A 25419-nucleotide genomic window follows, 5' to 3' on the forward strand; every position below is an offset into this window, starting at 1 on the left:
AAAACACAGTTTTATCATCAACACAAATCAGTGAGACACAGAAATGGTAGTGTGGGTTGCAGCATTTACATTTCAAAATCAGCTATTTAGCGAAAACCACATTATACATATTAAACAGCAATACATGTCAATAAAAGGTTTGATTTTATGTACAGAATCATTTATAGATGAAGTTCATCTGTCTGTCTTTCTGGATAAAGATTTTTGTCACCGAACTGTAAAAGGCATCAGCCTTCTGCTGCAAATTTGTAAGTCTCTCCTTCTCTATTGAGAGTAACGCCAATGCAGAAAGCCGTGCTTGACCTGTCCAGTTACGATTAAATGGTTTTATTAGTTTTAGTGCAGAAAAAGAATGCTCCACTGATGCTGTTGTGGCAGGTATAGTCAACACCAGTTATAGCAACTGTGGCTTCAAGTAAAGTTTGCAGCAAGTCGTGCTGAAATATGAAGTTTAGTAACTCCCCAGGCGATTTGCCCCGAAACACAGATGTACTATACATTCCGACGAGATCTGACTTCAGCCTAACTAATTCAAAATGCTTTGCATACTGGCTCAGGGTACCTAGTTTTTGGTCATCAAAATGTTTGGACATATCAGCAAATTTCTTGCCATCAACCAGACTGAGGAACTGCAGATGTCCGAAATTACTGTAGCAAGCTTGCATTTGTTGTGTTATGTTATCTCTAATGTGAAAGAAAAGTCGCTTCTTTTCTGTTTTGATTGGTAGACTGAGAGGCTTTTGTGGATATCACGTTCCTCCGACAGAGCTTGCTAACGGAAAAGCATTATCGATCTTTCTTTCATAGACAGTTACACAAAAAACAAAAACAAGTTCACAGTTCACTGGCGAGACCTCTACGGTCAACTCAGACAAACTGTCTGCGGCCTCGGGGCCCCTGTTCTCCACCTGCCTTCGAGCCCTGCGCAGAGTGTCCCCTGCACACAAGCTCCAGCCCTACGTGCTTGCAGACACTCGAGCTCCCCTCCAAGGAGCAGCAAGTGGTCAAGACATTCGAGGCAGGCCAAGGATATTGTAGACCTGAAAAGCCAGATGGCTCAGGAGCACCTGGTCAGGCAGCATGCTATTGACCCTGCTAATGCCTCAGCTCCGTCTCAGGCACTTGCCCTGGAACTGACCCCATTTTCACAGACGGTTGTCTCGGAGCGAGATGAGGCTATAAGCATGGACAAACACGACACAATCTCCATCGAGGCATCCTGGGATGGGGTCTCGATAGGATGTCCAGTCAGAGGTACAGGAGATGACCGACGACGCAGGCCCCAGCTCTGAGGTTGCCTCAGAGACTGACGTGGCCCCTCCCTCAAGCTCAGTTTGGGCGCTCGTGGAGTGAGCCTCCAGCTTCCTCCAGGTTCTCGGGAAGGCAACGTCTGAACAAACGCTGCTCTGTGTTCAGACCGGCACAAGCTTCGACCCCCCCAGCCTTTTCCGGTGTTCCCGGAGTTTCTGGAAGAGGTCAAGTCCTCCTGACAGCGACTGGCCTCGGGGCCGAGTGTCTGCAAGAGCGCGGTCCCTCTGGCCTCTTTGGAGGGTGCAGAGGCACTGGGGCTAGCACAGTTTCTGCTGGTGGATTCCACCATAGCGACTCAAAAAGGCATACGCAGCTGAAGCGCAGGTAACGCGCCTGGCCAACACAGGAGGCCTCTTGATGGCCTACCTGGATGGCATCCCTGTATCCCTTCCCGAACAGCTAGCTTCAGAGCTACGCCTGGTTTCAGGGACACTATTACAGATCTCCGGCTTCCTGGGGCAAGCCCTGGGCAGAAGCCTGGTAGGCTTGGTGGTAGCAAACAGACAGCTGTGACTGTCTCAGGAGAGGGTCCCAGATGCGGACAAGTCTGCCCTATTGGACGCGCCTCTCTCCCCTGGCCAGGTGGTGCAACGTATTTGGGAACGCTTCAGGGATGCCCAAGTTGATCTCTTTGCCATGGCAGAGACGACCCACTGCCCCCATTGGTTCTTCCACTGCGGAGGTCCACTAGGCGTCGACGCCCTAGCCCAAGGCGCTCTTGTAAGCATTCCCACCGATACCGCTCCTCCCTACCTTCCTAGAGGTCAGGAGAGACAAGGTGACAGTTCTCCTGGCGGCCCCCACATGGCTCAGGAGAATCTGGTTTTTGAACCTTTGCCAGCTGCTGCGAGGCCAGCCCATGGATCTCCTCAGTCAGGAGAGAGGCACTCTCTGGCAGTCGGAACCGGGCAGACTCCAACTGTGTGTCTGGCCCCTGAACGGAACTGTCTGTCCGCCTTACGGCTTTCAGACGTAGTCGTCGGTACACTGCAGAACGGCAGGGCCTATAAGTGGAAATATTTTCAAAATTGGTGCAGGACCAGAGGCCATGACCCCATTTATTGCCCTATAGCAACAATTTTGCAGTTTCTGCAAGATCTGTTAGAGGCAGGTAGATCCCCCTCTACATTGAAAGTGTACCTAGCAGCCATATCTGCATGCTATGTCCCCATTGACTCAGTATCCCCGGGCACTCATATACTAGCCACCCGTTTTCTGAATGGTGCTCAGCGGTTACATGCTCCTAAGAAGGACATCCTCCCCGAATGAAGTCTAGACGTGGTATTATAGGCTCTTACTAAGGCCCAGTTTAAGCCTATACATTCCATAGAGTTGAAATATCTCTCTATGAAGGCAGCCTTTCTATTAGCCATCACATCCGCTAAGCGGGTCAGTGAGATACAGGCTCTGTCCATGCACTGTTCCTGTATGCGTATTTGGGACAATGGAAACAGGGTATCGTTGCGCAAGAACACTGCTTTCCTCCCTAAGGTGATTACGGCTTTTCACTTGAATCAATCAGTGGAACTAGAGGCTTTCCATCCCCCTCCCTTTGCGGAGAAGACAGATCGGAGATTGAATTCCCTCTGCCCTGTTCGGGCATTGAAAAGTTATGTCGACAGAACGAGAGCGCTGCGTAAGTCTGACCAGCTCTTTGTTTGTCATGGTGAAAGGACCCTCAGTCAAGCCCTCTCACAAGCAACGACTGTCCCACTGGATTGTGGATATAGTTTCAACTGGGTGGGTAGCTGCACACTCTACTAGAGGAGTGGCGACTTCATGGGTACTCTTTAGAGGAGCCTCATTCAATGATATATGTACTACAGCTAGCTGGACTACTCTGCATACATTCACCAGGTTCTACCGACTTAATGTGGTAGATCCCTCTATGCCTTTATTAGGCACAAGGGTCCTTGAGGTTGTACGCTCGCACCACAAACATTGTGCGGCTTTCCCTCTATTGCAGGGGACTGGTGCGGCTCACCCTCTCGCTCTGGAGACAGTGGTGGGACCGCTCCCTCTGGCGCTGGAGACGGCAGTGATGGCTCCTCTCCCTCTCCCTCTGGCGCTGGAGAAGGCTCCTCTCCCTCTGGCTCTGGAGGCAAAACCAGCAGGCATTCTTCCTCTGCTGGTGGAGATGGGAGCTGCAAGTAGTCTCCCTTTAGCCCAGTGAGGGTGTAGGTAGGCGTGGCTCCTCCTACTTGGAATGCAACCTGCTGGGGCAGTCCCATATCGGCAGCCAAGTAGTTAATTACCACGGCTGCCGGGTTCACAAAGGGCACTGGGTAGTAGTGTTGTTCCCAGCGCTCCCAATGTTCCCCATCTCTGGCCAACAGCAGGTCAACAACCTTCGGGAGGTCCTCCCCATTCCACTCCGGGTCCGACACCCAGTCCAGCATCTCCTCAGAGAATGGGAAAGGCTCTGTCTCCTCCCTCCTGGGCTGTGGATGCTCTGGGACCTCTCTCCATTCCTGCTGTTGCTGTGGTTTTTGTAGCTTTCTTGTCCTGCCTCTATTCCCCATTTCTTTCTCTCTTATTTATTTTATTTTTGTAATCCTCACAGTACTCCTTCTTGGCCTGAGTCTTGGAGGTGCGGTTGTCCCGCACACAGGGGCGGGGCACATTGCCACAGTAGTACATATCTTAATATAAAAAATATATGTTATTGTGTTTCTGTTAAGTTGTTTGCAGGTATGGATATTGAAAGGCTACTGCGTACAGAATTGTTCCTGATGGCAAGGCAGTTTAGAGCTTTTAAATTTTCAAGAAGTGGCAGGTTAGGCCCTCCTGTTAATTTCAGATAATACAGAGAACAGAAAGTCTCACTAACGGCATGAGTTATATCCCTTGTTACTCATGTTCAAATCAACCAGTGCAAACATGTGGACAAAATTTGTAAAGCTGTAATGAAACTTGGAGAGTAACAAATTATAGGTAATTGGAGAGCTTAGAAAAATCTGAAATTTACATGACATTTTGATCCAGACTACAGACATTATTGATCAATAAAAAAAACATACATATGTAACACACACAAATAAATCCTTAGCCTATACAATAGCAATCACAGTGTGTAAGGAGCTTGAATCTGAAAACGATAGTGCAACATATAGGGCTTAAAGCAACAGGCATACCAACATCTAACAAGCATGATGTTTAAATTAAAAAAGAAAGAGGAAAAAAAAGTTTCCTGAACATAGTACAAAATTATTTTCTCTGGATAGTTTTAAGAGCCTACATCCTGTGCTAGAGTTCTCTAATTATCACCAGCGCAATTTACAATCAGAACACACAGAAAGCCAGTTCAGACCAGCTCATCTGTTGACTTTGGCCCAGGCCCCTCATCTCACTGTATGCAGCTGCCATTTGAGACTTGGTGACTCGGCAGAGGGCCTAGCGAGGGCGGGATGTGAAGTTGGACAAGGCTACAGAGCAAACATGGGCCTACTTCTTCTCAGTACTTTTATCGCACTTCCTATCTAAAGGTACCTCTGTTCAGCTATCTTTTAAGTTTGGTTTAAAATTAGGATGCTTTTTTTTTTCTACAGTACAAGAGCTTGCTGTGTCTGGTTTGCAAAAGCTGTCCTGTCAAATGTGCTTCTGATTAGGTGGCTTAATTACAGCTGTGAAAACAATGTTGATTTAAGCCTCCAGATTCCAGAGCATGTCAGACACTATTAACACTAGAACTGCCGTAGTTGTTATTTGTTTATTTAGCAGACGCCTTTATCCAAGGCGACTTACAGAGACTAGGGTGTGTGAGCTATGCATCAGCTGCAGAGTCACTTACAATTACGTCCCACCCGAAAGACGGAGCACAAGGAAGTTAAGTGACTTGCTCAGGGTCACACAATGAGTCAGTGGCTGAGGTGGGATTTGAACCGGGGACCTCCTGGTTCCAAGCCCTTTTCTTTAACCACTCGACCACACAGCCTCCTGTGTTATACTCATACCTATAACTGCCGCCAGCGGCCATTGTGACGGTTACATTTTAAACAACATCAATATTTAAATGAAAGACAAACTATCGGATACAACTCAAGCATTCAAGCACATCATATCAAACATCTGCATAGCCGATAAGTCATATTTAAATGAACAATTAAACATAAAAGGGTTTAACTTGCCACATATAAAGCACTACTTCAAAAATGAAAACTATAAAAATATATATATATGTATATGTATATATGTGTATATATATATATATATATATATATATATATATATATATATATATATATATATATATATATATATACACACACACACACACACACAGTACTGTGCAAAAGTTTTAGGCAGGTGTGAAAAAATGCTGTAAAGTAAGAATGCTTTCAAAAATAGATATGTTAATGGATTATATTTATCAATTAACTAAATGCAAAGTGAGTGAACAGAAGAAAAATCTACATCAAATCCATATTTGGTGTGACCACCCTTTGCCTTCAAAACAGCATCAATTCTTATAGGTACACTTGCACAAAGTCAGGGATTTTGTAGGCATATAGTCAGGTGTATGATTAAACAATTATACCAAACAGGTGCTAATGATCATCAATTCAATATGTAGGTTGAAACACAATCATTAACTGAAACAGAAACAGCTGTGTAGGAGTGTCACAAAGACGGCCAGAGTGGGTGGCGTCAGACCAGATGCAGGAAATAAAACAACAGAGAGGTGTGGTTTGGTGGAGCTGAGCGAATGGTTTCGCTCAGCATTTAATACACAGAACAGAAAATAAAAAGGTTGAACAAACAAACACAAAACAGGACACGGCACTATAGGCCAAAATAAAAAGACAAACAAAACTAACTATACCGACAAGACACGGTGAGCAGATTTTAACTATTATTATTATTATTATTATTATTACCTCCGTCTCCAATCCCGTTCTCCACTCACCGAACACCCAACCCCGAGTGAATGAAATGTGCATCTATATATACTGTTGTGCTGGGATTCAATTACTAATTAATTATTCACTTGAATCCCAGCACGTGAATTAATTCTGTGCAACCCCGTGCTCACATACTATACTTTAAATGCAATCCCGTGCCTAAATATAATTATACAATTTAAATCACACATTAAACACAGACCCGTTTATATCCCGTGTACCAATGACTATACACCAACATTAACACACGCACGCAACATACAACACATAACACACAAAATACACACAGGGGTGGGCACTTCGTCACAAGGAGGAATAAAACTGGGTGAGGAACAGCCAAACTCAGCTAACAAGGTGAGGTTGCTGAAGACAGTTTACTGTCAAAAGTCATACACCATGGCAAGACTGAGCACAGCAACAAGACACAAGGTATTTATACTGCATCAGCAAGGTCTCTCCCAGGCAGAAATTTCAAGGCAGACAGGGGTTTCCAGATGTGCTGTCCAAGCTCTTTTGAAGAAGCACAAAGAAATGGGCAACGTTGAGGACCGTAGACGCAGTGGTCGGCCAAGGAAACTTACTGCAGCAGATGAAAGACACATCATGCTTACTTCCCTTCGCAATCGGAAGATGTCCAGCAGTGCCATCAGCTCAGAATTGGCAGAAAACAGTGGGACCCTGGTACACCCATCTACTGTCCGGAGAAGTCTGGTCAGAAGTGGCCTTCATGGAAGACTTGCGGCCAAAAAGCCATACCTCCAACGTGGAAACAAGGCCAAGCGATTCAACTATGCACGAAAACACAGGAACTGGGGTGCAGAAAAATGGCAGCAGGTGCTCTGGACTGATGAGTCAAAATTTGAAATATTTAGCTGTAGCAGAAGGCAGTTTGTTCGCCGAAGGGCTGGAGAGCGGTACAGGAATGAGTGTCTGCAGGCAACAGTGAAGCATGGTGGAGGTTCCTTGCAAGTTTGGGGCTGCATTTCTGCAAATGGAGTTGGGGATTTGGTCAGAATTAATGGTCTCCTCAATGCTGAGAAGTACAGGCAGATACTTATCCATCATGCAATACCATCAGGGAGGCATCTGATTGGCCCCAAATTTATTCTGCAGCATGACAACGACCCCAAACATATAGCGAAAGTTATTAAGAACTATCTTCAGCGTAAAGAAGAACAAGGAGTCCTGGAAGTGATGGTGTGGCCCCCACAGAGCCCTGATCTCTACATCATCGAGTCTGTCTGGGATTACATGAAGAGGGAGAAGCAACTGAGGCTGCCTAAATCCACAGAAGAACTGTGGTTAGTTCTCCAAGATGTTTGGGCCAACCTACCTGCCGAGTTCCTTCAAAAACTGTGTGCAAGTGTACCTAGAAGAATTGATGCTGTTTTGAAGGCAAAGGGTGGTCACACCAAATATTGATTTGATGTAGATTTTTCTTCTGTTCACTCACTTTGCATTTAGTTAATTTTTGAAAGCATTCTTGCTTTACAGCATTTTTTCACACCTGCCTAAAACTTTTGCACAGTACTGTATATATATATATATATATATATATATATATATATATATATATATATATATATATATATATATATATATAACATTTTGTTCCAGACTACAGACATTACTGATCAATAAAAAAACATATATATGTAACACACAAATAAATCCTCAGCCTACACAATAGCAATCACTGTGTGCGAGAAGGAGCTTGAATCTGAAAACAATAGTGCAACATATAGGACTTAAAGCAACAGGCATACCAACATCTAACAAGCATGATGTTTAAATTAAAAAAGAAAGAGGACAAAAAGTTTCCTGAACATAGTATAAAACTGCAAAAACGAAATTATTTTTTAATTTAAAACAAAAGTAACATACGTTTTCTCTTCTGCATTTTTGTATAGCCCCTGCATATATTAAATATTATCTGCCATCACTTTTTTGAGGCCAACTCTAAATCACAAGGGTCTATACCCCTGGACTTGTTTTTAGAAAGTAATGATTTTTCTGCAACACTGGTCTGGGTAGTATTCAAACCAAGGTCTCAGAAGCAAACAGTCATGATTTATGGGTTTCGTTTGGAGGATCTTTGCAGTTTTAGGAAAGCTTCAATTTCTAAAGTTACTGCAGGTCAGCTTTATTTATACATTTTTTGTGACAGAATCATTAGGTTATGGATGTAACCCTGGTTCCCTGAAAGAGAAGACGATCACCAACCAGTACTTTTGGGATATGCCTGCCACAGGTCAGGTATTCACTGAGCATTTTATATCAAAGCTGCCGATAGGGCCCCTCTTTTGCATCAAACCCATGAATGCGAGTGATGCGAGTGATGCGACCTCGCAAGTTTGGTGGTCTTCTCTTTCAGGGAACCATGGTTACACCCGTAACCTAACGTTCCCTTTCAATTCGAAGACGACCACCAACCAATGCTTTTGGGAAAGTATACCAAAGCCGCCCCACCGTCACCATCACAAGGAGAGGAGCTGGAGCTGCCTCTGCCTCCACCATCACCCCCAAGAGGAGAGGAGCAGGACGTTATGCCACTGCCAGCTCCGCATCGCCTGGGGTCGCTGCCAGCCCTGCATGGCAGCAGGAAGTACTGTGGCCGGAACCCCATCACGGGGAGCTGCCGGCCACAAAGAAGGGGGAGGAGGTCCGGAGACCACCAACCCCAACAGCAGTTTCGCTGCCGGTGATCGTGGGGAAGGTCAGGAGACCTGCTCCCACTGCACCACTTTCGCTGCAGTAAGTACTGTGGCCGGAGCCCCACAAAAGCCCCCAGCGGGAGGAGACAGCATTGCCAGTAGCTACTGGGAACATTACCACCCATGAACCCCTTAAAGTCCCTGCTCTTGGCCTGGGACTTTGAGCGAGACTTTGGGGATTTTAAGGGGGGAGGTGGCCATTGAGGCCATGTGTGCTGCGCACAAGGGGGGAGATATGTGGCAATGTGCCCTGCCCCTGTGTGCATTTGTGTGTTATATGTTGCGTGTGGTGTGTTAATGTTGGTGTATAGATATTGCGGCACGGTATATAAGTGGGTGTGTGTAGCACGAGTTATTTAAAATGTATAATTGTATTTAGGCACAGGGATTGCACTTCACATGCATTTAAAGTACTTAATAATATGTGAGCACGGGGTTTCACAGATTAGTTCACGTGCTGGGATTCAAGTGAATAATTAATTGGTAATTGAATCCCAGCACAATTGTATACATAGATGCACGTCTCATTCACTCGGGGTTGTGTGTTCGGTGAGTGGAGAACGGGTGTGGAGAAGGAGAAAGTAAAAAGTAAATTAAAGCAAAGCATACCATTGCTATTTTGTGCTGGAAGGACCAGCACAATACTTGTGTGTTTATTTTTACTCACCGTGTTTGTCTGTTCGTCCACTTTTTAAGTGTTAGTCCATTTTGTTTGTCTATTTATTTTGGCGTAAAGTGCCGTGGTGTTTTGTTCAACCGTTTTACTTTTGTTTGTTAATAAACCTACTGAGCGTAGCCATTGCATCTCAGTTTCACCTTCTACTAATGTCTGTCTGTGTACATCTTTCTGGCCTGACGTCACCCCTACAGCCAGCCTGTTCAACACCTACATTTTTGTGTTTTCCCTCCTTTTCTTTACAGACCTTCATTTTGAGCTTGCCAATTGGTAGCATAATCACAAGCAAGTAAGCCACATGGCCTCTATGTTAGACAATCCAATTAATGGACAAGCTACAGGATATAATGGCTCTCACCTCTAAGTCACACCATTTGTTTTAAGATGAAGTCGTAGTGCCCAAAAGTTATTTCCTTCTGACGGATGTCTAGATGCCTTTGTGAAGATAGTTATCTTGATCTCAATGGAATTAATAGTGGGTTTGAAAAACCTAGACTTTCTGTGCTCACTACGAAGCACTACAAAATAATGGATACACCTAAAAAAACAGCTTGCATCAGTTTTATGAGACCAACATCATCAACTTTAATCTAATCTTAATCCAAATGTTCCAAATTCATTCATTCATATTAACTTGTATTGTGTTTTGACATTTCTGAAACATAAAATAAGGTCTGATACTGTACATGGCAATAAAACAATATAATCTAAGGCTAGCACTGTTTATAATACAGGCATGCAGTCAATTGGTCTGATCCAAGAAATGTGATGTTATTCCAGTACATTCATTTTCCCCAAACCTAAAATATGAGTTAACATACCCTGGTTGGCTTTAATTTTAACAACCAAACACAGAAAATGAAATTCACACAGACAAACAAAAATGATCACACACAGAATTGCACATTTTTACATGGCTTAGAGCAGTGGTTCTCAACGATCGGACCGTGGCAGCTTCTTTGCCGGTCCGTGTAAGATTTCATTAACCCTCTGCAGTCCATTTATTAAGTGCATGTCAGGCGCGTCAGGTCCAATTTATTTTCACACGCGCAGTTAATTTTAGACGCGCTGTTTAAAAGTATTTTTTTTCCACAGTCAAACGGGATTAAAAGGCCCTGCATATCAACAAAGCACTCACTAGGCATCTCCAGCCCCGCCCCACCCTTTCGTTCGCTATCGCTTTCACATATGCTAAGAAATAAATAATAATAATAATAATAATAGTCGTACATACCGATCAATCATCTCCTGATCACTTGTTTTATCACCAAACTCCTCAATAATGCGATCCAAGTCATTATTTTATTACTATAACATCTCAAAACATCTCAGGGGCAAGTATCACTATTCATGAGATACGCCTTTTTTGTTTTTTTTGTTTTTTTCAGCTTGTCTCAGCTCCTGTCGCTCCCACTCGGCCACTGAATGGTTTTCTCGGCTTTTTCCGGAGAAAAAACGACTAAAACCAGTTTTTTGCGTCTTTTTGATGATGTTGGACCAGGTCCGACATAGGACCGCAAAGGTTTAAAAAAATTAAAAATAATTTTGTTTGTTTGCTTTTTAGGTAAAAAAAATATATATATATATTAAGAAAAAAACTAAAAACCTGACACAGCATATTTATATTTAATTAGTGTGAGCGGAATTTCACAAAGTCACTCAGCGCTCTTAGTAAACTTCCATTCCACTCCATTAGCTCCACTCCAAGTCTTCTATTTACCTTAATGTTGGTGCGGAAGCTTTCAACAGTACTGTAGTAGAGAGCGGCGAGTGAAAGATTTGTTTTTATTTGATCAGATACATCAAAGCAAGTGCCTTTGCATCGGGTTTTTCAGAACTAGTAAAAGTTCAGGGAAACATAATCGAGATGAGGAATGCAATGAAAGGGAAGAAGGGTTGGAAAAGATGGGGAAACGCTCTGCCTTCAACAGAAAATATGATGGCGCTTACATTAAAGAATGGGTTTATTCCAAGCAGGGATGAAGAATGCCCAAAGCCTCAGTGTGTTTTGTGTGATTCTGACCAACAAAGCTATGAAACCTTCAAAAATGATTTGTCACCTGGAAACCAAACACCCGCACTTAAAAGAAAAGCCAGTCGAATTTTTCCAACAGAGGCAAGATGAAGTGAAGTCTCAACAGAAACTACTGCACGTCGCCACAACAACAAATGAAGGTATGTTAAAAGCATCATATCTGCTAGTCCTTCGCATAGCCAAATGAAGGTATGTTAAAAGCATCATATCTGCTGGCCCTTCGCATAGCCAAATGCAAGCCACCATTTACAATTGGTGAACAATTCATAATGCCTTCAATAATAGATGCCTGTCGTGAAGTCTTGGGTGAAGGATTAACCCTTAGCGGTCCATTTATTCAGCGCGTGTCAGGCTCATCACGTCCAATTTATTTTCACACGCGCAGTTTATTTTAGTCGCGCTGTTTAAAAGAATTTTTTTTCAAAGTTAAAACAGGTTTAAAAGGCACTGCATATCAACAGGGCACTCAGTACTGCATCTCCAGTATGGCCCCACCCCTCGTTCGCGATATTTTTCAAATAACTCGTAATACTACATACCAATAAATCATCTCTTGATCACTCGTTTTATCACCAAACTCCTCAATAATGCGATCCAAGTCATTATTTTATTACTATAACTTCTCAAAAAGCTCTACAAATGTCTGTGATATTCTCCGAGCGCTGGATGCTGAAGCAGCTATCTTGTTTGTGTATGTCCGTGTTATCTATGTGGTGTCGGGTCTATCAGTATTCATGAGATACGCTCCTTTTTTTTTTGTTTGTTTGGCTTCTCTCGGCTCCTATCGGTCTCCCTCGGCCATTGAATGGTTTTCTCGGCTTTTTCTGGAGAAAAAACGACTAGAGACCTGTTTTTTGCATCTTTTTGATGATGTCGGACAGGGTCCGACATTGGACCGGAAAGGGAAAATTGCGATGTCGGACCACGGCAAAGGGTTAATAATGCCTTCAATGATAGATGCCTGTCGTGAAGTTTTGGATGATACAGCTGCCAAAAAAGTCAGTGGCATTCCTCTGTCTACCGATACTGTCTCATGTAGAATTACTGATATTGCAGAAGCTATTGAGTCACAACTGACAGAGAGAGTGAAAACGTCAGGCTGGTTTGCAATTCAATTGGATGAGTCGACGGACATTTCCAGTGCCGCAGTTCTTATTGTTTGTGTGTGCTATGCACATTAAGGGGCGTTTCACGAAGATGTACTTTGCTGTGAAGAACTGCCACAAAATACAACTGGTGCTGACATTTTTCGAGTTCTAAACGAGTATGTGACAGGACGTGGACTCCAGTGGGACTGCTGCATTGGAATAACGAGCATGTGACAGGACGTGGACTCCAGTGGCACCGCTGCATTGGAATAACGAGTATGTGACAGGACGTGGACTCCAGTGGCACCGCTGCATTGGAATAGCGAGTATGTGACAGGACGTGGACTCCAGTGGGGCCGCTGCACTGGAATAACGAGTATGTAACAGGACGTGGACTCCAGTGGCACCGCTGCATTGGAATAACGAGCATGTGACAGGACGTGGACTCCAGTGGCACCGCTGCATTGGAATAGCGAGTATGTGACAGGACGTGGACTCCAGTGGCACCGCTGCATTGGAATAACGAGCATGTGACAGGACGTGGACTCCAGTGGCACCGCTGCATTGGAATTTGCACTGACGGAGCAGCCGCAATGACAGGCAGACATTCAGGTGTAGCGGCAAGAGTGAGGGAAGTTGCACCGGCTGCTCAAGCAACACATTGCTTCATTCATAGAGAGGTATTGGCAACCAAGAACTTATCTCCAGAACTTAATGATGTCCTCGGTATAGTAGTTAAAATGATGAATTTTGTGAAAGCAAATGCACTCAATTCTCACATCTTTGCTGCTATGTGTGAAGAAATGGGGGCTGACCACCATCACTTACTTTTACACGCTGAAGTGTGGTGGTTGTCGCATGGTAAAGTATTAAACCGAGTGTACGAACTGCAACGTGAACTTGAAGCCTTCCCGTCTCAAAAGAAGTCTCCTTTGGCAGAATACTTTAAGGATTTACAATGGCTGGCCAAGCTTGCATATCTGGCAGATTATATTTGATCACATCAGCTGAATCATTCTATGCAGGAAAATGTATCCAGTGTGTTTGAAATGGCTGACAAGATCACAGCTTTTAAAAAGAAGCTCAAAGTTTGTAAAGAAAGAGTCGAGCGCAATTATTTTGACATGTTCCCGTCTTTTGCATTTATGGCTATTGATGACAGTAAAGACGTTGCTCTCACTCGAAATTATTTCATCCCATCTAAAATTAACTCTTCAAAAATTTGAAGAGTATTTCCCCTCCGACTCTGATCCACGGAAAGGAAAGCAATGGGTTTGTGACCCATTCTCATCTCTAGACACAGAGACCTCTCTGTTGCCATCATTGGAAGACAAGTTGCTGGAATTGTCAAGTGATGCGGGTCTGAAGTTACAATTTCAAAAACGTACTCTACCTGTTTTCTGGATCAAAGTCAATACAGAATACCCACAACTCTGTGAACTGGCAGTCAAAACCTTACTCCCATTTCATTCTACTTATGAAAGTAGATTTTGACTGCACTAGAAAGACGCTCCAAAGACGCTCCAAGTGTCCTTGTCTGAAATTCATCGCCGGATTGAAAAACTTGCGTCTACAAGGCAGGCACAGAAATCTCATTAAGAGTCTGGTGAGTGAATCCATCTATTTATTTATTTATTTATTTATTAAAACCAAAATATTTCTAATGTGCAAATTCTGATTATTACTGTGTATTAAAAAAATGACCGTGCTCACTGTTACATTTACATGTAACCCTTATAATTATACCAGAATTATATGCACAAATCTAAACAGAAAAAAAACTGGCGAAAATGGCCTGATCCTTAAAGTGGCCAGCAGTAGTTTAGGAAGACAGCAGGCCGGTCCCTGACACCAAAAGGTTGAGAAACACTGGCTTAGAGTAGGATCTGCATGAGCATGAATGTGTTAACAACCCCTGGTGTCTCCAAGATCTGAACTGTGTTGATTGAGATTTATGTGTGGTTTTTCTAGACTACTTGCCATAGTGCTGCACAGATGAGATCTTGTTTCTTTTTGGTTAAAATGTTTGTGTGACCTGACTGGAACAGTGTGTCACTGCTGCAGGTTTGGCAGACAGCCTGCTCCTTCCTCCCACTTTCGCAGAAATGCTCAGCTTGATTTCATTACAAAAAAAAAAAGGACGAACCAAACAACTCAGGGACAGCTCCGACCCCACAAACGTGGGACCTTGGGAGGCAGACAACAAAGAACATGAAAGTGGGTGGAGGAGTTGGCGAGTCGTGAGAGAACAAAGACGATCTTAATATGTCCCTTAGGTAGCAGTGAGAGCCAGGTCGCAAACAGACTAGCTTTGACATTAAGGAAAGTATTTCCTTCTGTGGTTAATCTCATGCTGCTCAGTTCAACTTTAGAAACAGCACTAAATTCTTGTTGACAAGCTCCTGAGGGAACAGCTACATTTGCACCCAGACCCGCCCCCCCTCCCCCTCTAGATCCGTGTTGTGTTTACTCTGCAGTTCAATCTTTATCCAGAGCCTGTGTCTGTCGGGTGTTTACAAATGGAAGGGGCAATTAAACTTACCCTCTCTGATGTTAGCTGGCTTCCTAAGCTACAGCACATGGCTGTTCGAAGAGAAAAAAAAATCCATGAGGCACACTGATGATTGCTAGCCTTTTGCAAGGAGTCGACAGATTAAATAAACGATGCATTTGTCACAAATGAATGTGCTCCGGGTGAATTATGGTACAGGGAAGCTATCCTCCTTTTGCAGAATATACTTGAACTTGTTATTATGGCAGTAAATGTCTGCCTGATGGATGCAAGCATAAAATACTGTCCCATGACACAGCGATATATGTACTCAATAAACCACTGATGGCAGGTTCTCAACAATTATGAGCATCACCTTATCAGCCCGATTAAGCTTAAATGTCACCGTAAACTAACCTGAATGCGGACATGACATTCTGTTCCATTGTAACCATATATCCTAGCCCACTTATCAAATGGGCAAGGATAAGGTTTTTCCTATTGGTATGTTTTTAGTCAGAAGGCTTTGATTCTCTACATACAGGCATCTGTAACAATAAGCCATCAGTGGAAGTTACTGTTTAAAGGTTTTAATCTAAATAAAGGAATTAAACTGCATCTACCTTTTGGGGTTTCTTTATTAGAAATAAATAATTACACAGGGAAGATTTAAATGAGAACCGTCATAGTTACACCGCTGACCCTACAATAATATAATAGAAAAATCTCCTAAATAAACCAGTAATTGATTTATCATTGTCCTTGTGTAGTGGTTGCTTTGTCCAGTCAGGCCAATACATTTGCTGTAGGGTGAGCAACTCAGCAGCTAAAATATTTCATTCTCCTTGTATCCTGGTTCAAACATGTATGAAGAATTATTTCATTACCATAATCAGCCTCACATAAATGAGCTCTACAATGGCACTGCATAGAAAGGATATAGCATCATAAGATAGTAAATTTGCCAAATCATTTTACTTAAAGTATTTCTACACATTGAACAAAGGGTGTATGGTTGAATAACCATTAATTCACCTATGTGATTAACTCTTTTATTGGCTTGTACCTTTACAACAACAAGCTAGTCCATTTGTGAGTGCGCAAGAGAATGCACAAACAGCAGTAAGCAGCATGAGTAGGCATCAGGTAGTGGATGACAATTTCTCTATCTCCTAATTGTTTTAATTAAAATAATATTCCTGTATCTCTATACATTCTTGTGAATATTTATGCAATCTGAGCTGACTGATAGAATCATTTTAATATGATAAACTCTGATATAAACATTCCATTGTCATCATCAGTGCAGTGTAAGGGGTAGGGCAGTGTGATGCACTGCCATTATGGATTCTGACCCTTGTACATGTTTGTTGTCTGGTTCAATGAACAGTTAAACATAAGCAAGTATAATATGTTAAAAAAAAAGAGTCAATCTATTTTTTTGTTCCCCGCTAAATTCTGTTAAATATTATTATTATTTATTTCTTAGCTGACGCCCTTATCCAGGGCGACTTACAATTGTTACAAGATATCACATATATATATATATTTTAATCTTTCTTGTGCAGGAGGGCCTTTATGGACTTGTTATGCTATACAATGTGCCCAGTGGAACAGGTATTAGTGCAGCCCTCTCAGAGGAAAGCCTTTGCTCGCCCCCGCACTGAGGCACATGGAGTCAGAGTGGGCAAACAGATAACTTCATCAAGCTCACACAAAGCTAATTAACAAAAAAATTATGAAAGTTTCATTTCAGGGGTGTCAGGATACACTCCATTTAGACAATGCAATTTACATAGCTGCTAAGGGGCCATTTGGCCTCAAAGCTTAGACCAGGCTTAATCAGGTTGATGAAAGTGCAGCTTTAAATCCTTTAAAAGTAACAACATATCATCCACTGCCTCATTAGCATATTCCAGTTGTCTGGTATTAGTGTATTGCTCAAATTCTTAGGAAATGCAGATAAAAGCATTTAATCTGTTTTAATTGATTTTTCAGTGTGCTGAAGACAATAACAAACTTAGTGAACGCCTACTTCAGAGATTTGCAATTTTGTTTTTCAACTTCAGAATTCACCACTACATGGCAATGTCTAGAAATTGGAATAATGGCAGGATGCACCATTTCTCCACTGGCTTTTACCATGGCAATAGAAGTAATTATTAGGGCGTCAAAATGGTTAGTGGGAGGAGAACGCTTGGCTTCTGGAATACGACTGCCACTAATTAGAGCATACATGGATGACATAACAATCATGACTACAACAGTAGCCTGCACTAATCAGTTATTGGGCAAACTAATCAATAACATTGAATGGGCATGAATGCAATTCAAGCCCACTAAGTCAAGGAGCATCTCTATAATTAAAGGTAAAGTAGTGGATAAGAGATTCTACAATAACGGTGAGGCAATACCAACAGTGTCTGAGAAGCCTGTGAAAAGTCTTGGGAGATGGTATGATGGGGACCTGAAGGACACAGTTCATGTGGAAGAAGTGAGACAAGCAGTGCAAGGGCTGAACAGCACAGACAGTAGCGCTTTCCCGGACAAACTTAAACTTCTGGTGCTTTCAGTTTGGTCTACTGACAAGACTTCTGTGGCCACTCACTGTGTATGAGGTTTGCTTGACAACAGTAGAGAAGCTGGAAGCGTTAATCAGTTCATACGTCAGGAAATGGTTAAGAGTTCCACGTGGCCTCAGCAGAGTGGGACTGTATGGTAAACGGATACTGCAGCTGCCAGTCTCAGCTCTAACTGAGGAGTTTAAGTGCACCAAGGATCGATTGGAAATGACATTGGTAGAGTCACACGACGAATGTGTGAAGGAGGCAGCACAACCTGTGTTGATAACTGGAAGAAAGTGGGTGGCAAAGGAAGCTGTGGAAGATGCCAATGCTGCCCTTTGTATATATGATATCATGGGGTAAGTAAAGCATGTAAGAGGAGGCCTTTCTCTCAGTTCAGCTCCTCCTACATGGCACAAAGCAGCTCCAGCTCAACGGAGGAAGCTGGTAGTCAATGAGGTGCAAAAGCAGGAGGCGAGGATGACGTGCGTAATGGCAGTTTCCCAGGCCAAGCAGGGAGAATGGACGAGATGGGAGAGTGTGGAACAACGCAAGATCGGCTGGCGAGATCTATGGACAATGGAACAGAGCAAGATCAGTTTTCTCATCAGGTCAACATATGATGTTCTCCCATCACCACAGAACCTTAATCTATGGGTAGAGAGGATTCGTGGTGTCCTTTGTGTTCATCGCCAGCTACATTAATACACATTTTGACAGGATGTAAGGTGGGTCTTAGCCATGGACAGTTTACTTGGCGTCATGACCAGGTGCTGCGATGTTTGGCCTTAGCATTGAAAGACAAGCGCAGCATGACCAACAGGTTGCCACCAATGCCAGCACTATATGACACACAAAGAACATTCCTCCATCCACGGGACAAAACCTCCAAGAAAAGGTATTAAAACCAAAACTCGTCTAGGACAACTGGAAGCTGCTAGAGACTGGAAAATGCTGGCAGATGTTGGACAACAGTGATTGCCAGTGACTAACCTTCAACCTGATATTGTCTTGTGGTCTGGATCAGCACGCCTTGTTCACCTGGTAGAGTTAACAGTGCCATGGGAGGATGCTATGGATGGGGTGCACGAAAGGAAGAATCTTCGGTACGCTCAACTAGCTGCTTAAGCGAAACAGTGTGGATGGAGAGTTCAGGTTTACCCAGTGGAGGTGGGTTGTCGAGGATTTGTGGCACACTCAACAACCCGGTTTCTCAGAGACATCGGATTCAGTAGCCAAGAGTTGCGACACATAGTGAAGAACTTCTCTGAAGCAGCAGAGAGGAGCAGCAACTGGCTCTGGTTGAGACAAATGTTCTGGGCGGAGTCATCAAGCATAGTAGAAAAAAAGCAATGTCGATGTAAAGGAAAGTAAGTAAGCTGGGCTTAGCTGAGTGGGGGGCGGAGGGGGGTGATGTTTGGATGCCAGAATCACTGCCGAGCCCTACCTACTCCGCTCGTTGAGATGGTTGTCATGCTGATGCGCTAGGGAGGCCGCACTGTGGTTGATCCTTGGAGCCAGTATTGCAGCCGTTGTGTGTGCTGATGCGCCAGGGAGGCAAAATAGGCTGATCCCTGGAGCCAGCATTACACTTCAGCCATCAACACCAGGCAGAAGGCTATTTACCTCATCAGATGGAAGGAAAAGCAGATGGATCACATTAGTTTACAGTAAAATAAGCTATGTCTTAGTCGGTGCTTATCTTGGCAAGAGCTGAGTCCAAGATCAGCATGAAGTTTTAACACCTACTCTCATGTAATGGAAATCATAACAACACCATAGGAAATGGCATAATCCCCTGTGGGCTGCATTGTCAGGATTGGTGGTGGTGGTACAATAATGTTCAATGCAAATTAGTGACTACAGCAAGTGTGATTTTATTAACACATTATCATTTTTTTGTTTATTCTCCTTATTTTTAAGCAATAAAGAGTATTTGTTCATTGTTTGTCATCTACCATGCTGATCAACAGGATAGTGGGCTCAGCAGTATTTCTCAGACTCAATGGGCTTGTGCCGCTGTCATCACCCACATCCAGCAGGGTCTGTGGAACCAAGCTGCATACTCTGGTCTTTGTGTTCTTTGTTTTCTAACCATGTAGGATTCACCTGCCCTCAGGATAACCATCTAGCTCATCCAACCCAGTGTTCTTAAGAATAAACAGTTACAACCCCACTATACAGTGCCCTGGATGCACACCGGCTGTGGCATGTATTTCTTCTATTCCGTTTTCTTAACTAGATCTAATCTCCTACATTTTTTATCTTGAATTACAATAAAACTGCCTTTATACTTGTCTTAATTTCAGAAAACATATTATATATATATATTATATATATATATATATATATATATATATATATATATATATATATATATATATATATATATATATACACACACACACATACACACACACACACACACACTGAGTGTACAAAACATTAGGAACACCTTCCCCCTTTTGCTCTCAGAGCAGCCTCAATTCGTCGGGGCATGGACTACAAGGTGTCGAAAGTGTTCCACAGGGATGCTGGCTCATTTTGAATCCAATGCTTCCTACAGTTGTGTCAAGTTGGCTGGTAGTGGATCTCTACTCCGAATAGCTCGTTCCATCTCATCCCACAGATGCTCAATTGGATTGAGATCTGGTGACTGGGCAGGCCACTGCAGTAAGCTGAATTCACTGTCATGTTCGTGGAACCATTCCCGGACAATCCTAGCCTTGTGGCATGGGGCATTATTCTGCTGAAAAAATCCATTAGCAGATGGATACATGGATGCTGCCATGAAGGTATGCACCTGATTGGCAATGATGTTCAGATATCCTGTGGCATTCAAACGTTGCTCCACTTTTATCAAGGGGCCTAATGTGTGCCATGAAAACACACCCCACACCACCAGCCTGCAATGTTGACACGCGGCATGATGGATGCATGTACTCATGTGGTTTTCTCCATACCCTAGTCCTCCTATCAGCGTGAAACAGCAGGAACCGGGATTCATCAGACCAGCCAATGTTTTTCCAATCCTCCAGTGTCCAGTGTTTTCATTCCTTAGGCCACTGCAACTGCAGTTTCTTGTGTTTTGCTGAAAGACGTGGAACTCTGTTAGGTCGTTGGCTGTCATACCCCATTCGTGTCAAGGTACGACGAGTTGACTAACTGTAGCCCGTCTGTTGCTCTGCACAATTTGTGTCAGCCTCCTTTGGCCTCTTTCATCAATGAGCCGTTTTCGACCACTGGCCTGCCGTTGGCTGGATGTCCTTTGGGTGGTGGACCATCCTTGATACACATGGGAAACTGTTGAGATTGAAAAACCCAGCAGCGTTGCAGTTCTTGACACACTCAAACCGGCGCGCCTGGCACCTACTACCATACCCCGTTCACTTAAATCTTTTGCCTTGCCCATTTACCCTCTGAATGGCACACGTACACAATCCATGTCTCAATTGTGTCAAGGCTTAAAAATCCTTCTTTAACCTGTCTCCCCTTCATCTACACTGATTGAAGTGGATTTAACAGGTTACATTAGGTTATTGAAGTGCAAAGTTAGGGGTTTAACATTGAGCACCCAACTCAACCCTATATATATATATATATATATATATATATATATACACACACACATATATCTATCTATATATATATATATATAGATATATATACACACACACAGTCACCTCCAAAATTATTGGCACTCTTGTTAAAGATGAGCAAAAAAGGTATATAATAAACAACACAGGTAATTAGCTATATTTTATGCTCAAATATATGGGAAAACCATATTCTTTTATTCTAATACCATTGCTCAGAGAACAAGTTTTTTATTAACATTATACATTTTTTTCTCAAAAAGATAGGTGTCAGAATTATTGGCACCCCTAAAGATTCTTATAAATAAAATCAAACAAAATTAAATCTGCATTAACATTCTACTTCTTTAAGTTCATCTCAGTCTTAAGGAACTGTATTGTGGCCTTCCATGGCTTCCTGTTTCACTGGGGTATAAAAATGAGGTAACATGCATATGAAATCCATTTGTCATCCATCACCATGGGGAAAGGCAAAGAACTCACAAATGAAAAGAGACAAATGGTTGTTGACTTTCATAAATCAGGCAATGGGTACAAAACAATAGCTAAAAAACAAAATATACCACTTACCACTATTAGGGCAATAATTAAGAAGTTCAAAACCACTGAAACAGTGGTAAACTTGCCTGGTACAGGACGCAAGTGTATCTTGTCCCCGCAAACAGTGAGGCAGATGGTTCGGGAGGCAAAGGGAAATCCAAGGGCCACAGTTGGAGAATTACAGAACTTGGTTGCATCTTAGGGTCACCAAGTCTCCAAATCTACAATTAGACGCCACCTCCACGCCAATAGGCTATTTGGAAGGGTTGCCAGAAAAAAAGCCTTTATTGAGAGCAACCAACAAACGTAAGTGCCTGGAGTTTGCTAAACAGGCACGGGTGCTATGGTCAGATGAGACGAAAATAGAGCTCTTTGGCCACGCACACCAGCGGTGTGTTTGCCATCAAAAGAAAGATGCGTGTGCAGAAAAGAACCTCATACCTACTGTAAAATATGGTGGTGGATCTTTGATGTTATTGGGCTGTTTTGCTTCCACTGGCCCTGGGGCCCTTGTTAAGGTCAACGGCATCACGAACTCTACCCAGTACCAGGACCTTTTAGCCAGAAACCTGGTTGCCTCTGCCAGGAGGCTGAAACTTGGCCGCAAGTGGATCTTCCAGCAAGACAATGACCCCAAGTACATATCAAAATCCACAAAGAAATGGTTAATTGACCACAAAATCAACATTTTGCAATGGCCATCTCAGTCTCAGGACTTGAACCCCATTGAAAACCATAAGCGCAGACCGAAGTATATCAAGGACCTGGAAAGGATGGATGAATGGTCTAAGATCCCTCCCAATATGTAATCCAATCTCATTAAACATTATAGAAAAAGACTCAGTGCCATTATCCTTGCAAGGGGAAAGTGCACAAAGTACTGCAAACAAGGGTGCCAATAATTGTGACACTTCATTTTTTTTGGAAATAAATTTATAATTTGAGAAATGTGTAATTTTGGTTGATTCCATTGAATCATTAATAAAGTCAAATATATTCCACATGTTGGAAAATTACAATATAGCTCAGTACTGGTATTATTTATTTTATACAGCCTTTTCTTTATCAAGGGTGCCAATAATTTTGGAGGCGACTGTATACACATGAATCAGTGATTGGAAATCCTGGCCTGTGATTGGAGGAAAAATAGATCAAACTATTGTGCCAACATCCTTACACCACGGGTCAATAGTCTCAGTCTGTCATGTGATTGGTTCACATCACTGTCAGTCCCCGTCCCTTTTCAAATGAATGCCATTCTCTCTTGCGCAAGAGAAAATGGATGAACACCAATTCTGTGAGTTAACAGAAAATTCATTATAAAAAGATACTACAAAAGAAAGGATGCTCCAAACACTAAAATGGTGATTTAAAACATCACTGTTTTCTGACTTTCTGAAATTCAACTCGTCGATGTAAACAAATATGACAGGAGGGATATAAACTACATTATGCAGCAGTCGGCAAACCAAACGGAGATGGAGAAAAACTTGGCTAACTATACAGTATGAACTTTACAGTATAACTTGTCTGTTATTTATTTACTTATGCTATATCAGGTATATTTAAACAAAATACATAAGTCAATATTTATTTACGTATGCTTAAGGCATTATAGCCCCGTCTGTAACAATAGTCTTCCCTAGGGTCAATAGTTTTCTACTATAGCTCTCCTCTCCAGTCCATATTCTCTCTCTCTCATATACTTTTGTTCAAGTAAAATATAATCCAAGGCAAGATATCAAATCTGATGTAATAAGAACACAAGAAAGGTTACAAACGAGAGGAGACCATTCAGTCCATCTTGCTCATTTGGTTGTTAGTAGTTTACTGATCCCAGAATCTCATCAAGCAGCTTCTTGAAGGATCCCGGGTGTCTGCTTCAACAACATTACTGGGGAGTTGGTTCCAAACTCCCACAATTCTCTTTGTAAAAAAAGTGCCTCCTATTTTCTGTTGTGAATGCCCCTTTATCTAATCTCCATTTGTGACCTCTGGTCTTTGTTTCTTTTTTCAGGTTGAAAAAGTCCCCTGGGTCAACACTGTCAATACCTTTTAGAATTTTGAATGCGTGAATCAGATCGCTGCGTAGTCTTCTTTGTTCAAAACTTTTCACAATATATCCAAGTATTTTGTTGGCCTTTTTATAGCTTCCCCACATTGTCTAGATGAAGACATTTCTGAGTCAACATAAACTCCTAGATCTTTTTCATAGATTTCTTCTTTAATTTCAGTATCTGCCATATGGTATTTATAATGGATATTTTTATTGCCTGCGTGCAGTACCTTACACTTTTCTATGTTATATGTCATTTGCAATGTATCTGCCCAGTTCTGAATGCTGTCTAGATCATTTTGAACGACCTTTGCTGGTGCAACAGTGTTTGCCACTCCTATTTTTGTGTCATTTGCAAATTTAACAAGTTTGCTTACTATACCAGAATCTAGGTCATTAATGTAGATAGGAAGAGGACCTAATACCGATCCCTGTGGTACTCCATAGAAGAAAAGCATGTGTAACATAATAATATATTTAGAAAAGTATTTTAATTAGCAAAAAAATAATAACTAAATAAATGAATCAATAAACACAGCTCTATTAAAGATGCAATTATTATTACTTAAAAAAAAATATTTGGGTGGCATTCGAAACAATATGAATGCTCAAATCCACTGTTAACTTCTCCTTATATTGCTTCCCATTGAAATTATTCTTATTATTATTATTATTTGTTTATTTAGCAGACGCCTTTACAGAGACTAGGGTGTGTGAACTATGCATCAGCTGCAGAGTCACTTACAATTACGTCTCACCCGAAAGACGGAGCACAAGGGGGTTAAGTGACTTGCTCAGGGTCACACAATGAGTCAGTGGCTGAGGTGGGATTTGAACCGGAGACCTCCTGGTTACAAGTCTTTTTCTTTAACCACTGGACCACACAGCCTCCCTAAAATGTGTTGTTAAATTGTCTGACAGTATGAAACAGATTATAAGAGAGACTTACTGGAAGAAACTCCTCATTGTCACGCAGACATGCGGTCTGCAGTTCAGATTTCAGGGCTGCAATGTGCTGCTGGTGTGAAGACAATTCAGTTTCGAGTGTAGATATCTTTGAGCATGCCAGCTGGTACAGGTCCATGAAGCTTGTAATAAAATTCTAAAATGACACAAAAATGTAAACACAATTACAAGATTGCAAAACAATTTCGAAACATGTTTTAAACAATTGGTATAATAGTTCCCATATTTGGGTTATGCCGACAAAATGAACACCCCTTTTTAGTCCTGGGCCTCTATGAAGCAGACTGTGCGGTTTTGTGATATAGACCAACGTCACGTTAAAACCACAAAACTAGTTTCATGAGAGACCTGAGCCAGATTCCAACCCTGGCCTCCAGAGGTAAAGCCCCCCCGCCCCCCACACACACAGTTATAATAAAGCTTCCCCAAAACACTGTAAAAACGTACACACTTGTCTATTAACACATCTATGAGCACAAAC

At 42.4% G+C, this 25419-nt stretch overlaps 1 protein-coding gene across 3 annotated transcripts in view; it reads right to left on the bottom strand.

Moving 5' to 3' along the window:
• Positions 1-25419, bottom strand: part of LOC117963566 (coiled-coil domain-containing protein 171-like) — a 167968-nt gene that overhangs the window by 13345 nt on the left and 129204 nt on the right. For all 3 annotated transcript variants that reach the window (XM_059031740.1, XM_059031749.1, XM_059031750.1), the window contains exon 24: positions 24922-25074. In XM_059031740.1, the coding sequence (XP_058887723.1) occupies positions 24922-25074 (153 nt within the window). The remainder of the gene's footprint in view (positions 1-24921; positions 25075-25419) is intronic.

This window comes from Acipenser ruthenus, chromosome 1, assembly GCF_902713425.1.
Source record: "Acipenser ruthenus chromosome 1, fAciRut3.2 maternal haplotype, whole genome shotgun sequence".
In the NCBI taxonomy this organism is placed as follows: Eukaryota; Metazoa; Chordata; class Actinopteri; order Acipenseriformes; family Acipenseridae; genus Acipenser; species Acipenser ruthenus.